General features: G+C 45.3%; 1 protein-coding gene across 1 annotated transcript in view; it reads left to right on the top strand.

Annotated features, from left to right (window-relative positions):
* The window catches only part of Lonrf2 (LON peptidase N-terminal domain and ring finger 2), a 43,019-nt gene extending 33,177 nt beyond the window's left edge, over positions 1-9,842 (top strand). The window contains exons 11-12 of the mRNA NM_001029878.2: positions 2,711-2,860; positions 5,288-9,842. Coding sequence (NP_001025049.2) covers positions 2,711-2,860; positions 5,288-5,482 — 345 coding nt within the window. The 3' untranslated portion in view covers positions 5,483-9,842. The remainder of the gene's footprint in view (positions 1-2,710; positions 2,861-5,287) is intronic.
* Positions 9,843-16,471: the final 6,629 nt, after the last annotated feature.

Here is a 16,471-nt window from a genome sequence, read left to right as displayed (position 1 = left end):
CTATTCTTAAGATTAAAAGGCCGAAGTAGACCATACAGAAATGATTCTGCTAGGCTGGTTTTCAATACAAGGTTATTTATAAAAACATTGTGGGAGTTGCTAGAGAGATGGATCTGTGGTTAAGAGCACTGGCTTCTCTTCTAGAGGACTCAAATTCTGTCCACATTGTTACTCATAGTGTCTTGTCTCTCAGGCTCCTAGAAATCTTAGGACTCCCCAGAGATGTACTACATACTTGTGGTGGACAGACATGCATGTAGGCAAAACACCTACATAAAATAAAGAATTGGGAAAAAAATACTTAAAAACATGGCCAGCATTTGCGTCCCAAGCAGTGATTCTTTGTGTGGCTCAGAGTGAGGCATGTCATAAAATAGTAGTGCTTTACAGTGCCTTCCAAAGCTAGTATAAAAGTCTCCCGCCTCTTGAGAATTATTTTTACCTAATAGAGTCAACAGCATGTATCCTTTGACAAATAAGGTATTTTGAACAGATCCTCATAAAGATGTGCAGAGATGCGCACACAGTCTCATTCGTACCTAAGAGTGGAAATGGTCTAGACACCCCTCAGACAGATGGATAAGCTAGTCCAGTCCACATAGTGTGGAGATTTGACACCACCAACACATAATAAACTGGTGCTCTAATATCATGAATCTCACAGACATGATGAGAGAGCCAAGCATGTGAGCATGCAGACTGCATATTTACTATACACAGACAGCAGGCCAAGTGTAGTCTCTTGTACACTTCCAGGAATAGGAAAAGCATGGGCTGGGGACAGAATATGTAGGGTGGACTTTGTATCTGACTGGAGGGTATCTTAGGGTTTTACTGCTGTGAACACACACCATGACCAAAGCAACTCTTATAAGGGCAACATTTAATTGGGGCTGGCTTACAGGTTCAGAGGTTCAGTCCATTATCATTGAAGTGGGAGCATGGCAGCATCCAGGCAGGCATGGTGCAAAGCTGAGAGTTCTACATCTACATCCAAAGGCAGACAGGAGAAGACTGGCTTCCTGGGGGCTAGGATGAGGATCTTAAAGCCCACCCTGACAATGATACATTTCCTCCAAATAGGCCACAAATATTCCAACAAGGCCACACCTCCTAATAGTGCCACTCCCCTGGGTTAAGCATATTCAAACCACCACAGTGTTTAGGGAGTCTTTCTCGATCTGGTTCAATGTGGTAGCCTAATGGTTACCCTGCCTTGTACAGTAGATGAAATTCCTTGAGCCTGACAAGATCTGTGTGTGTGGGGGGGTACTTTTTATATATAACTTATGTAGTTAAAAATAATTAGTAGGAGGAAATACATTGAGTTATTGCATCCCTCTTTTAAATTTTTGGTGGAAATCTGAAATATGGATGTAAAAGTATGTGCCCCCTTACATCATGCTAGAAGCCACACAGGAGACATGGACACATGTTCATTGAAGTGGAATCACACCCAGAATGCAGGCTCTGTCACTCCAGCTGCTGCTTCTGGTGCCTGTGGCCCTGAAAGCCTCACATATCAAGGGCCCTCAGGGAGCCCAACTCCAGGGCCTCCGGACCGTGGGGCTGGCTGCAGACATGTGCAAGTCCCTGTGCTAGTTCTGCAGACAGATCCGACAAAGCATTATTCAGATTGCTGTAGATGACACCTTGTTTTTAATGGTGTATGGATCTACTGTAAAATTGGCTTTAAAAGCTGCTTGTGAAGTAATTTTTAAAGGAAACCCCTGTTGCCCATGAATGTTGTTCTACGTAAGGCACACCGATGATAGTTCTGTTTGTTACCATTCCTTCGGGTTTTGTAGCTGCTAGAATGTTCTATCCAGAATAGACCCAGGTGGTTGATTCCCCTTTACAAGGCTGTGGTCCTGGCTGACGTGCACACATGAGAGCCAGCAATGAAGAAGACAAGACAAGACCAACTGCCAGTCCCGTGTTCCTCCTGCTCTGCCCTGCTCTCCTAAGCAGGACTGAGGAAGAGCTAAATGATTGGGTGGACGGTGAGGAGAACCAGAAGCCAGGCATGCACACAGCAGCATGGCTGGGTGGTAGCTGATGTGGGAGCTGCAGTTTTGTTCCTAGCGCGTCTTCTGGACTGTGATTTGGTGATAGGAAAAGAGTTTGTAAAATGCCAGATTCAGACTTCTTTTTCTGCTCCTGGGAAACTATCCAGAGAATACAATACTTGACAAAACACTCTCTTGTCTATACTTATTTATTTGCTATTTCGTGTGTGCATGTGGAAGTCAGAGCACAGCTTACAGGAGTCTGGGCTTTCCTTTTACCATGCGGGTTCTGAGGTTGTCGGATTTACTGTTTCCCATATTTTACGGAGTTATGTTTCTGGTTCCTTTGCATACATATTTATATTACTGACATTTTAAAAATAAATTGTCAGGATATTAAAATACATCTTATGTATATGACTAAATCATTTGTGATATATCAAGTATGCAATTTTCACCCATTGAAAATTAATTATAACATTGGATATGTGCTTATGTTAGTCTTAAAAGAAAAATCAGGATGCCATCAGTAGACCTCGGGCATGTCAAAAAGCACAAAGTTTTTATATGAATTTTGTGTAACAGTAGTGGATTAGTGAAGGAATAAATGTCACATGTCCACTTAGCTGTCAGAGGTCACCACCCTGTGGAGACTGTGTCTGGGTGATTTTCTAAAATGCCTATCTCTCTTTCCCGGCCAGGTGGAAGGTCCAGAGTTTGAAGAACTTACCGCCCTCCATGAGTCTGTTTACCAGCAGTCTGTGTCCTGGTTTGCTTCACTCCAGGATCACATGAAGAAACAAATTCTTAGCCATTTTGGGTCGATGCCAGACAGGGAGCCAGAGCCACAGGTAGGCTTTCCTTCCTTCTTTCCTGGTGCAGCTCCTCCCCTCAGTCACGTGATGATGGCCATCGTCCTGACAGAGAGTTCAGCAGTGCTGTACTCAGCCATGAGGATGAGCTGGCTTGTGTAGCCGCTGCTCAGAGAAGACCTAGCATGGCGCCTGTGCCTTGTGCAGCACAATAAATAGATGTTTTCTAGCCATGCCCGAAGATCAGGACAGAACTCAGAACAGATCAGAACAGGGATGGTGCCACCTGCAGTGAGCAGGGTCCAACTTCATCAATTAACAATCAGTAGTCCTGTGTAGACATGGCCAATTTGAATGAGGTAATCCCTCAATTGAGACTCCTACAGATGAGTATAGGCCATGTCTTTCTGACAGCTGGAGCCAACCAGGGCAGTTGCTACCTTGCATTTCATTTTTAAAACAATCAGTAAATAAATGTTGGCCTTGGATTAGGGCGGGATTTCCAGTATTTTCTGAAATGGTCCTAAATGCCCTGTATTTATATGCAAGTGGCATTCTCAACATTGATTGTTACATAAATTCAGAATATCATTTGGTTCTGAAAAACACTGAAGATGTGCTGTGTCCTGCAGCATCACACACTCAGCCAAGATTTATTCTCTTATGTAAAAATAAACAATCACATCTATCTAATTAACGTTGTATTTACTTTATTCTTTAGTAACAGATACAATTATACATGTATAAAAGACTTGTTTAAGAATCCATGTACTCATGACTTATTATTAGTAAATGTTTGATCTGTATTGATGATGCAAGGTACCTCTGTTCCTAGACTTGTAAAACGTTCTTAGTGTAAAAATGTCATGAACGTAAGACGTTTAGGAGTCCTGCTTTAGACTCCAAAATCACGTCCATGTCCTCCCCCTCCCTACCACTCCCTTCTGCCACTGTGCTGTGCCTCAGTTTCAAAAGGATGGTTATAAGACCAATCAATTAAATTAATCTGTAATTGGTAGGAGCACTGTTTCTATCACGGCTGCAATACATTGCCACTAACATAGTGGCTTTGTCAATACTGGGATATTATCTTACAATGGTGCTGTCAGAAGCCCAGCAGGTGTCTCCCTTGGCCTAGCAATGATATCGCCCTCTGCTGGTTGTAGGAAAGACTCAGCTCCTGGCATTGTCCACCTCTGAGGAGGCTTGCCTTCCTTGGTGTTGTTCATTCCCTGTACAATGAAATGCTCCAGTTCTAGCCTTTCATCTGTGTCACATACCCCCACCCCCACCCCCACCCCCACCCCCGGCCACAGCCCCAGAAGGACTATGTGGCTACATTGGTCCATTAGGATGATCTGCCTGTTGTAAAAACATGTTCACATCTTCAAAGTTCCCCATTACTACCTACAGTGGCATAGTCACAGGACTAAGGAAATAGACACTGAGCTCCTTGGAGACTGTTATTCTGCCAATTAGAAGGATTTTAATTAGTGAGGTGCAACTAAGCATGCTATTCTCCCTATCCTGTAGGATAAGGGAAGAGGAGAGTTTGACTTCTCTCATGTTTCTTCAGTATCTGGGTTACAGGTAACATCTGAGGGGCAGCCCAGAACCTTCTTGGCAGTGACTTGAGATGCCCCTTTGAGCTTTGGCTGATGGGTGATTTCTGACCTCCAGTGAAATTATCCAACTCGTTAACAGCCACTTTTCCACCCAGTCCATTCTTCCTAGCTCCTGGTTGGTACCTCTTTAAAAGGACTAGAGGAGAATCCAGACCTTGTAAGCAGACAGGCTTGGCTGTCTTCGTTTCGGAATGAGGAAGAGGAGAAACAGGTTGAGAATCGCTGTTTGCTTACAGCTCAATCCAGAATGCTTTTTTGATTATGTGAAATAAAGGCAAACATGAGTATTCACATTACACCCAAACAAAGCTTACGCACACCATCTGTATGTGTATACATTTATGATAGTTACCACATACAGTAATGTGTGCATATGTGTATTATACACATTGTATAATACAATTATATACATTGGCTTTAGGATCTTCTTTCTCCTGGCACTCAAACTCATCCAGATACATTTGACCTTGATAACATTACCCTTTAGCTAACCCACGTAGAACTTAAAAGGCAATAGCATACATTGTTACCTTGAAGTAAAATGTATCAGCTTTCTTTCTGGTGGTGTACATCATTATCTGGAGACTTGGGAGAGCAGAGGCAGCTAATTCATTGGAGTTTCCCTGAACAAGTTCTTCCTTTGTGTCCTTACCTGGCACCTTAAAACATGTGACTAGTATTCAACAGGAACTCTGCATTTTGAGGGTCTGATGAATGGTGACCTAGCCCTACAACAGAAGGTGGGGTTCTTGCCCATATTTGTTGGTTAAACAAAAGGCTGAGTTTGGAAATGGCCTGTGTTGTAGGCATTAATTAATTTCTCCCCTTGTGTCTTTCACAGAGCAATTCTAGTGGCCCTGCCTGGTCCTGGTGGATTCTGGCCGTGTTGCCCTTGGAACGCAAGGCTCAACTGGCCATTCTCGGCATGGCCTCCCTGAAAGAGCGTCTTCTGGCCATTCGACGAATATTAGTCATCATTACACGTAAGCTGAATAGTCGCCAAGAAATGGCTAACAACACACAGAGAGATAATTGATTTTCCTCTAGATTAAGGTTGCCGGAAGCCCCAGTGTTTTTGAGTTCCAGAAACTGACAAATACCCGTCCTCTTCGGCGCACTTTGTAAAATCTTGTCAATGTGGTGGTAAGTGGGACATTTGCCAAATACTGAATTTCTCATGCAGTAGAAGTCTATCTGCTAGACTTGGACACTGTGCAAGATTCGACTGAAGTTCAAGTAGACGGTACAGGTGAGAAATCCTTGAGAATCTCTTCCGAGCAGATGCTTCAGGACTACAGCTTGCTACAGTATGGGACGTTCACATGGGTGACATGTGACTTCGGTATCAAAGGTGATACAATCCTAGCTAGTATCTCGATGTGATAGGTGGACAATGCGAGTGCCAGTGTTTAGACAGTGAGTGGGAACAGACATATTAAGATATAAGCAAGCCAAAACTGGACTTGGGTTCTGTGTGTCGCCGTGAACTTGTTTGCAAAATTAATGAACTGAATCACTATCCAGCCCTTACCGAAGAATTAAGTTATTACCGGGCAGAGCCGTGTTTGTGTTTCGTGTCCTGCTGTAACCCCGGGTGTTGTAAATTGCATGTTGTAATTAAATGAATGTAAAACTACAAGAAGATGTATCTTACATATAGAAAAGTCTGAGGATTGCCAGTATTTTGAGAATATATATTCATAAACACTCCAGAAGGGTAGTCAAAAATGAGTTAAGAGATGTGTGTCCATTGGGATGTCAAACTTACAGCCAAACGCATTGTAAACAAAGTTTTATCTTTATTCAACTGGGGAATTTCCATCAGATAATGATAAGTGCAACTCCCAACCTCCAGTGCATGTTGGGAATGTCATTTGGAATAACCCAGACATTCTTGCCGCCGCCTGAGCAGCTGGTGCGGACAGCCTGCTACTTAGTCTGTAAGATGTGCATCTGACTGACAATACCCTGCTGAGCTGATCTCAGCGGCACCTTCTGCTTTCTTCATTCAAGGTGTGTGGGTTTAATTTAAATGTATATTTTATGATACAAAATGTTGATGGCTTATCAACCCATCAGGCATTTTATTAGAAAGCCGTAAGATCAGAGCAATGTTGATTTTATTGTTCTTTTCAGTAACTGAAACTCAGCTTCACCATGGGACTTTGAATAAAAACACGCATCTCATTTACTATGAACCTTTGACTTCACCCTTGAGAGGGGATAAAAGCCCTTTTGAGCAAGACATTCCACGCATTAAGAGTTCAACTCTATTTAGCATTTATGACATCATCTGACCACTTAAAACTGTAACTCTTGTGACAGAAATCCTTGACTAGAGTTTGCTCATGGCAGTTAATGGGTTTTGAATTATTCTTTTTCTTTTTGGGGGGGAAAAAGTAGGAATTGGTATTGTTACTGTTTCTGTACGGAAGTGTCTATCCAGTGTGAACATAGCTTCTCCACGACTCTACTGGAAGTTTTGTCTGTGCTGAGTTAGTGTTGGGGAGGTTTTCTCCTACCTGCTGACGTGTTAGCTTTTATAACTTACCGAGTTCAGAACCATTATGCTGCTCTTCCTGGTTCTGTCCACCTCTTTTTTCCCCTCAGTGTTCTTACGTAAAAGCCCCCATGGCAGTGATGCTAAGGAGAACAACACAAGTTTTTGGGATTCAGTGCCGAAGAGAACGTGGCATGATTGTCACGTTCTCTGTTACACATTGCACTGTTGGGAGCAGACCAGTAGTCACTGGGTACTTTTAGGGGATTCTTGGTTATTGGACAATTTCAGTAGCACAACAGTTAAAAGTACCACGTTCTCTCTGAACTGTACTGGGTGTCGATTTATAAATGGCAGCTAACAATGAATACCATTGAGAGAGAAGTTTACTGTTCCAGACAAAGAGAGGCTCATGGCCTAGATTCTGTGAGAAGCAGTTATGTCAGGCGGCTAGGAGTGCAGGTGATTCTCAGGCTCCATTGTATGGGTTTCAGTTTTAACAGTGATGGATTGTAACAGCAGCAGGCAGCAGAAGAGACCCTGACTACCCACCAAGCCCTTTCTTGATGGCATCATACTAGATGTGCAAAACCCTGTTTTCCAGAATTACAGACAACTCCAGAGCGCCTGTGCTAGCTGTGTGGCTGTGTAAAATGCCTCCCAATCCATTGTTATTCCTAGAACAAACTGGAGCAAGCTCTTTGGTCTGAGCCAACTAAGAATTTAGAGTTTCTTTCTTCATGGCTCTAACTGGGTTGCAGCAGCTCGTTCTGAGCAAGTATGCACTCTAGGAAGAAAGAAACTCTGTAAGTCAGCAGACCAGGTCAGCGGAGCCCATGCTGGGCTTAAGCAGTAACTCCCCCACCTTCCCCAACCACGGTTAGGAGTAGCAGGGTTTAGTACATTTCCGTAGTTTGTATGGAGATTAGAAGGAGACAAAGGATTTCCAAAGATGCTATGTTTGACTGGAACGCAGCAGGCAGGGTTTCCACAGACTGCAAAGCATAGAAGAAAAACCCATTCCCTAAAGCTGAGGTAGAAGAGGCCCCTCCCTATCAGTTGACAGTAACCCCAGTGGCTGCTCCTGCTTCTAATGAGGACATCCCTTAAGGCCAAGTGCACAGTACACAGTGGTCCTCTGCTCTCCACTCCCATACTGCCTAACAGCTTCTGTTTCCTGATGGTTATGCCTAGTGTAATTTGGAAGTTGAATAGCTGGGGTTGATTACATAGTCAGCTTCATCTGGCCCAAAGCTCCTCACCCTTACTTTCAAGGCCAAGGTTCATAGTGAGTTCCTACAAGAGTGGGGCTGTTAACAGACTTGAACCTGTCGTATCCCGCAGAATCCAAAAGGATGCTTACCTTTTGTTACAGGCCAGAGAAAACTCAAATAGTTTCTGATTCTCTTGGGTGAGACAGGAATTCCATCAGCCTTCACACAGCCCCTCATTGGTGTGTTTTTTTTTTTTTCTTTTTCCCCTTGGTACCTATTGGCATTCTGTAAATCACACTATGTGGTGGTCTGAGTCATTTTCAGACTCCTCTTCACGGGGAGAGCATAGCAACAGACCAGCTGCACACTGGAATCACAGAGCAGCCAGGCCCCATCGCAGTGCCTGAAAAGACAAGATGGAGCTGTAGTAGACCTCTGTGCCATGGTCCAGGTGTGCTGGTGGCTTTTCCAAGAAAAGACTTTCTCTGTGTGGATGTTTAAATGAGAAATGCACACACATGCAGACTCTAGTATCTGAACACTTGATCTGCACTTCGTGCCACTATTTGGCTGACATTATGGAGGCTTTAGCAGGTGCAGCCTTGCTGGAGTATGCATGTCCCTGGGGGTGGACTTTTGAGAGTTTATCGATTTGCCCCACTTGGAGTTGCTCTCTGTGCTTCACGTTGGCTGTTGAAGATGTGACCTCTCGGCTTCCTGCTCTGGCTCCTTGTTGCCATGACTCCCGTACCATATGGGCTGGCGCATGCACTCTCTCTTCTCTCTCTCTCTGTCTCTCTCTCCTCTCTCTCTCTTCTCTCTCTCTCTCTCTCTCTCTCTCTCTCTCTCTCTCTCTCTCTCTCTCTCTCTCTCTCTCTCTCTCTCTCTCTCAGCCATGGTGTTTATCAGAGCCAACAGGAGAGTACGCAGTGCACCTTCACAACTGGAATATGACGGAAAGCTGGACAAAGCTTGAGTACTGTGAACCATGTTGAAACCCTTGGTAAGTCTTTGCTTTGTCTGCTTCCGCTGGGGTCCCCACTGCAGACAGCACTGTTTTCGAAGTAGACTTTCCACCCTGTAAAGCTATTTCCTTGACCAGCATTCCTTCCATACAGCTTATACCGCAACACACTTTTGTCCACTGAGCTTTGGAAAAAGTGGCTAATCGGTAGGTTGCAAAGCTGCCTAGTCCTGCCTCGTTCACTTGTGATACTTACCACCTGACTTACCTTACAGCTGATTTACTAAGTCCTGCCTCGTTCACTTGTGATATTTACCACCTGACTTACCTTACAGCTGACTTAGTACCCGTGAAATGATTGGTACCACTTGAGCATTGTGAATAATTTTTCTTTATTTAGAACAGGTTTGAACAAGTTAAGTCTCTATCAATTAACATTATGTGTCTTGCCTCTTTAGAGGTCAGTAGTGATGTGGAATATTCACCCAGCTTCGCGCTCTCATTGGGACAAAGATGCGAGTAGCAACATTTGGCATTTGTTGTTTCTTACACAAGACTGGTTTTTAAATGTTGCAAATGTTTACTTCATTGTATTCTTTTCCCTGTCCATTTCAACTCATTGAAATTGTGTATCTAATATGTGATATTTGGACTAGATAAAACGTAAAGTGTTGTAAATGTTTTCAAATAAATAATCACTCCCAGATAACAAGGTGAATGACGAGTTGTAAGATATATTAAATTGGCTTTTTTGGTGTGGTTCTAATGAACTGCCATAGACTTCTGGCTGGAAAACCTAGAACAATATCACTCCACAATCCTAGAAGTTGGAAGCTGAAGGCCAGGTGGTGGCACAGCGCTGCTTCCTGTGACTTCAGGGAGACTTTCTCTTGCATCTTCTAGCTGACCCTCACTAGCGTTGGCTCTTAGATGAAGGTCTCAAATCTCTTGTTCATTTGTATATGGCCTTCTGCTCTCTTTGTGCTCAATGGTCTTCTCTGAATATATCTTTTACTCGATTTACCTAAAAACAGTATTTTCACATAAGACCATGGTGGTGTGTGTGTGTTTGTGTGTGTGTGTATTGTAAACTTGACACAAGATAGAACCATCTGAGAAGATGAACCCTCATTTAAGAAAACACCTACATCACAATGCCCTTTGGGTAAGCAAATTGATGATTCTGCTTGCATCAGGGAGTTAGGCAAGTGGGAGTCCAGTTTCTCTCAGATGCAGCTACAGCCTTAGCTGAGCTCACGGGGCTCAGCACTAACTGGGATTCTAGATGGATCCTACAGCATCCTAGATGGGTCTGAAGTGGCTAGATCTTTATGCTGTCACTGAGATCAGTCACCAAATTTGAGCATTCTAAGAAACGCAGTGGTTGAGGTGAGGTAGCCCTAAAAGGGTTCATGACAGCTAAAAGCCATTTGCAAATGAGAACTCCCAGTAGCCAGGACAAATAGTTTCCCATCTGTTTTAGTATGGACCCTCCATTACACATGCCTTCTTTTTTTTCTCTTGGATATTTTCTTTATTTACATTTCAAATGTTTTCACTTTTCCAGGTCTCCTCTTCGGAAACCCCCTATCCCATCCCCCCTCCCCATGCCTCTATGAGGGTGCTCTCCGACCCACCCACTCCTATCCTCCCACCCTGGCATTTCCCTACACTATGGTATTGAACACCCTCAGGCCTAAGTGCCTCTCCTCCCACTGATGTCCAACAAGGCCATCCTTTGTCACATATGTGGCCAGAGCCATGGGTCGCTCCATGTGTACTCTTTGGTTGGTGGTCCAGTCCCCAGGAGCTCTGGGGGAGGGGTCTGGCCTGTTGACACTGTTGCTCCCTCCATGGGGCTGCAAACCCCCTCAGCTCTTTCAGTCCCTTCTCCAACTCCTGTATTGCCCCCCCCCCCCCGAGCTTAGACCAATGCTTGGCTGTGAGCTTCCTCCTCTGTATTTGTCAGACTCTGGCAGAGACTCTCAGGAGACAGCCATAACAGGATGCCTTCTTAAGGCAAAGCTGGTACCTAGAAAGCTGGTACCATGGGCTAAGATGCTGGATGGGATTCACACCAAACATCACAGAATCACTGCCTGAAGTATCCATGGAGCCCCAGCCTCCAGGATGAGACAGGTCCTGACAGACCCACCAAGTCATACATAGCACAGGACAGCGAGAATCTGTCCGAAGATGGAGGAGTGCCATCCACAGTTGTACACAGATAGGACCAGCTGACCCAGCCACCACAGGAACAAGTAACACAGGCCTTCTTGGGCCAGTACCACTTCACATCCATGCTACATTAGGGATTGTGTAACACCAGACAACAAGAGGAAAATGGCCAAGCTTAGTGTCCGTTCAGTAGGTTTTGGTGTGTCTAAATTATGGCAGTCCCATACAGCCTCCATCAAGGGGCATCTTGAAAGAATTGTGCAAGATAAGCCTCACAGTGGACATTGTTGAGAGCAGTGCACCTGCTTGTCTACTTTGTAGAGGAAGGAAAGCAAGCCAAGTCAGAATACAGATGTATCCACAGACAACACCAAACAGCTTGTCTGGGGTTAGGATCTTGGAAGATCAAGTCTTTGAAGGTTTGATCTGATGCAGAGGCATGTGGGGACATCTGAAGGCAATAGACAGAGAATAATGGCAGTCACATTTCATGTTAGGTTTCCTAGAGGCCATCCGCCACAGAAGATGTGCCTCGTGACCTAATAGGATGACTCAGCCAGCCTGTGCCATTGCCCTAGGGCCAGCCCAACAGTGGGAGAGGTGGGGACTGTGAGTGGGTCTGACGGTGCAGACATTCATTTGCCAGAATTGACATGTCCTGCTCTACAAATCTCCAGTCTGTCATAACAGAGACAGGTCTGCGTGTGGAACAAACTGACAGCACTGGATCCCTTTCACCCTATAAAGATCAGTAACTCATTCTAATAGAAATAGATTCCCTTGCCTGTTCTGACCACAGAGCCCTTCAGAAGTGCCACCAGGGTGCTCCTAGCATGCTTGTCTAGCTAGCATTGGCTATCTGTGTCACTGTCAAAGGCCTGGAGATCTTCCTTACAGAATAAAGGTGTGAGAACCAGCTGGAACCAGGGGACAACATCTCATGAACCATCCTGGCTCACAGTCAATGAGGTCTGTTAAGGGCACAGGGCCAACTCAGAGATGCAAGGACAGAATGCCACTCTCCGCCGAGATGCAGGAGGCTCTTAGAGTCGATCAGCTTTATACAGTACTCTGCTCCCATTCAGGAGAACCGAGGAGCGGTGCCTCAAACTCCCAGGAATTTCTTGGAACATTTCTGCTTCCTGTCACCCTGGGTGCATGCTTTCAAGATGAAAGTGCCTGGCTCTCAAGGGAGACTTCTGTCAGAAAACATGGCAAGAGACCAGTTGAACCACACATTGCCATTTCAATATGGGCACTTAAGGAAGACCAGGAACAGTTGTCCTCCTGATGGGAAAGGTGGTTGTCTAGCCAGGAAGGGGAAGGGGGTGCCAGCAGCCCTTACACAGCACAATGAGGAAGAGAAGACTTGCAGAACAGAAGTGACTCCTGAGATAGCGCTTGTTCAGTGTGGATGGTTGTAGCTAAGTGTAGCTGAAGGATGAGGGGCTCACACCTCTCAGGAAAGCCATTGGGGATATCTGAGGCATAGCTGAGGACGAGGCTAGACCAGACCCTATAGATGCAAACTGTGAGACACAAATGATAGCCCTGGGTCTCTACAACAACACAGCCAAAGATGTTGGCATTCAACTTCCTTTCTACTATTTTCTTTTTCTAAGGCCCCAGAAAACAGATACAGGAATTCCTGTGTGACTGAGAAGCTGTTCTGCTGCTGAGTCATGTACCCTCTCCCCATCCTCCTCAAGTTTCCCCTGAGAAGATAAGTCAACAGGGATCTTGCAAGAGAAACCAGAGGGGCTTAGGGTGGACTGTAGCTAGCACACATAATGCACCTTCCTGGCTCTTATGATTAAGCCCTGCTTGATGGCTGCTGCCCATGCTGCCTGTATACAAGCCCCTGCTCTCTGCTCCTTTTAGCAGAGCTGGCTGAGCCACAGAGAGCTGCCTTGCCTGTGGTCATTCTGCATTCTGAACAGCTCACATCTGAGCCTAATCAATATGGGTCTATCAAGGCTGGGCTCTGCCTGCCACGGGCCATCACCGAGGGATCATTCTGGTGACTGAGCTTATTGATGGCCTGGCATTGTGACTTGACTGCTCCCTTGACCCACACCGCCTCCCCTTCCCTTCCATCAGTGTCAGTTCCAGGGGCTCGCTTTAATAACCATTCTGCGCACCAGAGTCCATCTGGTGCGCTCCAGCTGTAACATCTTTCCCAGCTGCGGAATGTGCAGGCTGCAGCCTGTGGTGAAAACAAAAGCTAGTATCTATCTGAGCAATGCCTACTGGCCGCATCAGAAATGGAGGGGAAGCAAAGCAGTAAACAGTGCTCCCGGATTGTCTCTGCTGTTCCTGTCTCTCGATTCCTGCCTTTGAGCTCCTGCCTAGGGTTTCCTTGAGTATGGACTTGTAAGCTAAAATAAACCCTTTCCTCTTCAAGTTAGTTTTGGTCAGTATTTAAATACAGCAACAGAAAAGCAAACCGATATATCCTCCCTCTACTGTTTGTCAACATCTGGAGTCCACATGGGTTCCCAGTCTTTACATATGCTCATCGATGCTGGAGATTCATGCAGGGTCCTCAAGAGAAAAAAGCCAGTCAGCCTTTCTAGACTGTCTGAGGGGTGTCTAGGGGGAACTGACCAGTCTGTTTTGACTGCTGTTTACCAGGTAGGATTTGGGATTGGATGTTGTCTGGTGTAGTCAAAAGCAAAGGAGGCTCAGCATCCAGGTGTCCCTGGTACAAGGTGAATTTTGAAAAGTGAAAGCAGTTACAGGTATGGCTGACAAGAGCCAGTGGCCACTCAGAAGAGTTCATTGTGGCATTTCTTGCCTGCCCCATGATCTTTAAAGGTAGCATTTCCCTTTTGCATGTGGCCCCCTTTGAATTAATCCTCACAGCCAAATCAACAGAAAGTCTGAGTGTTTGTTTGTTTTTGGAGTTTGTTTGTTTGGTTGGTTTGTATGTTATTTTCTTTTTGGTCAAAGAGAAAGATGGGAGACAGGTGACGAGAAAGGAGGGGAAAAGGAAGAAGTGAGCATCTTTTCAATTAAGTTCTAGTGGGAAGACAGATGAGTAGAGAGGTGTAGCTTGTGCCACCTACTGGAAATTCTGAGGCACTGCAAGGGCAGAAACCAGGGTACTAGCTACAGGTAAGATTTGGATCAAGTAAGATTTGGATGACAAGTTTGAGCTAAGATTCCACAACAAAAGGCTTCACAGTGCTCGCCCAGACCTTCCCAAGACAATTCCCTTCCTTGGAAGACATGGGCAGACTTGCACTTCTGATGGAAGAGGTTAGTTTGAAAGATCTGGTCATAACGACAACTCCATTTTCCCAGTGGGCTACATTGTTAACGTGCCATTATTTCTGCTTAGTCTCCAATTAACAGTATGTCAGAGTCTAGCTGTGAGTTCTCTGTCCTACAATCTCTTTGTCAGTCAGCTAACACAAGGGCTACAGGAGATCTCAAATTTTAAGATTTCTTGGGTGAGTCCTCTTGGGAAGCCAATGATATACGTACCTTAAATCATATCTTCTATCAATTCATGTGTGTGTGTGTATCTTCTATCGATTCATATATATTCAACCACCTCAAGTGATATTTTTAAAATATTGGACACAACTGTACAAACAGACAAGATGGCAGACTGCTCATTATTAATCAACACTGTCTAGATTCAGTCACAAATCTGCCACAGGAGGGCTTCTCCTTGAGATGAGAAGAGCAGCAGTTGAGCAAAGGAAAGAAAGGGTTTTTTTTTGGGGGGGGCGGGGGTAGCCCTTGTCCTCCTCACAAGGAAGGTTTCAGAAACGTTACAGGCCAGTCTTAGCATCTGTTAAGAACCCACACATATGACTCTTACAGGACACACCGCAGCCGTCTAGTCTGGTGGGATCTTGACCGATTGCATTTGCCATTTCAGAACTGAGTCCTACAGACCCAAGGAGAAGTGGTTCAGAGTTCACTACACCTTGTCTCAGGCAGGTTTTATTTATAGCCAGAGAAAGGGAAGTGAGGGACAGAAAACAGAAGGTGTGAACGGATCCCACTAAACCACCTACCTATGTTCAGGGGACTTAACGTTATGTGGGGGAAGGGGGAAAAAAGACCCTTTCTAAGCTGTGCCAAGCTCAGCAAGTGTCCGCAGCAGCCACATGCAATCCTTCCCTGTTCCCATGCACTTCGTCTGGGTGGTGTTAGCAGAGGCTTCCTTAGTGCTTACACTTGTATGTGTAAATGGGGGTATAGCTTCAAACAATACATGTAGACCCCCCCAATTCTGTCCCCCATCTCCACCTCCTGCATCTACAGGTCACACAACAGTTCCCTCCATCTCACCTGTCTCTAAGATGCAGGGAGGGTGTGTGAAGGGCTGGGAGTGAGAGCCTACAGGGCAGAAAAAAAGAATTGAAGGTCAGCCATCCCCAAGCACGACGTTTACATCCCCTCAGCAGGGCCTGGAGGGATGTGCTCAGACCACACTGGGCCTCACAGTTGCATGCCAGGGAGACACTGTCCTACAGGCTCAACACAGCTTTGTAGGGAAGAAATAGCTGTCACACTCTGTAAGTTGCTGTGCCTGGCAATAGCCACATGGGGTCACTGTACTCTCAGGAAAGAAGGAACGTCAGCTGCGATGTCTGTCTGGACTGGTTCAGACTGGGAACCAGCTAACTGGCTATGGAAGAGATGAGACCTTCTCTTTCCTGCAAAGATGAGCGTCTATGGTCAAGTCCACCTCTGCTGTTAGAAGAGGAGGGCCTCAACATGGTGGACTTTGAACCAGGAGGCAACCCTCTGAAGCGTTACTCTATTCTAATGACGAATGTCATCTAGTCTAATGACTAAAATTCCCATACCTTCCACATTGGCTCACAGCTCCGGGAAAGCTACTGAGCCTCTCTCTGGAAGGAAATGATTATCCAATAAATCAAGGTAAAAGCCAAGGAATAGGGAAACCTGGGTGGTAAATCAGTTTCTGGCTCGATCAGCTGGAGATGGTGTCAATGAACCATCCTTTTAGCTGAGCAACCTTGAATGAGCTGCCTGGAATCCAGATCCTTGCTTGCCTAATTTACACACTAGAGATTATAACATACACCTTGGTTTGGAGTCAATGCATACGATACCTATCAGGTAAAACATGGGGTGAGCAATCTGCTTTTGAGACTATGGGAAGAAGACAGGGAAGAGAGGCTC

This window comes from Mus musculus, chromosome 1 (genome assembly GCF_000001635.26).
Source record: "Mus musculus strain C57BL/6J chromosome 1, GRCm38.p6 C57BL/6J".
NCBI lineage: Eukaryota > Metazoa > Chordata > Mammalia > Rodentia > Muridae > Mus > Mus musculus.
The sequence above is the reverse complement of the archived record's forward strand: the minus strand, read 5'-3'. Positions and strand labels throughout refer to the sequence as shown.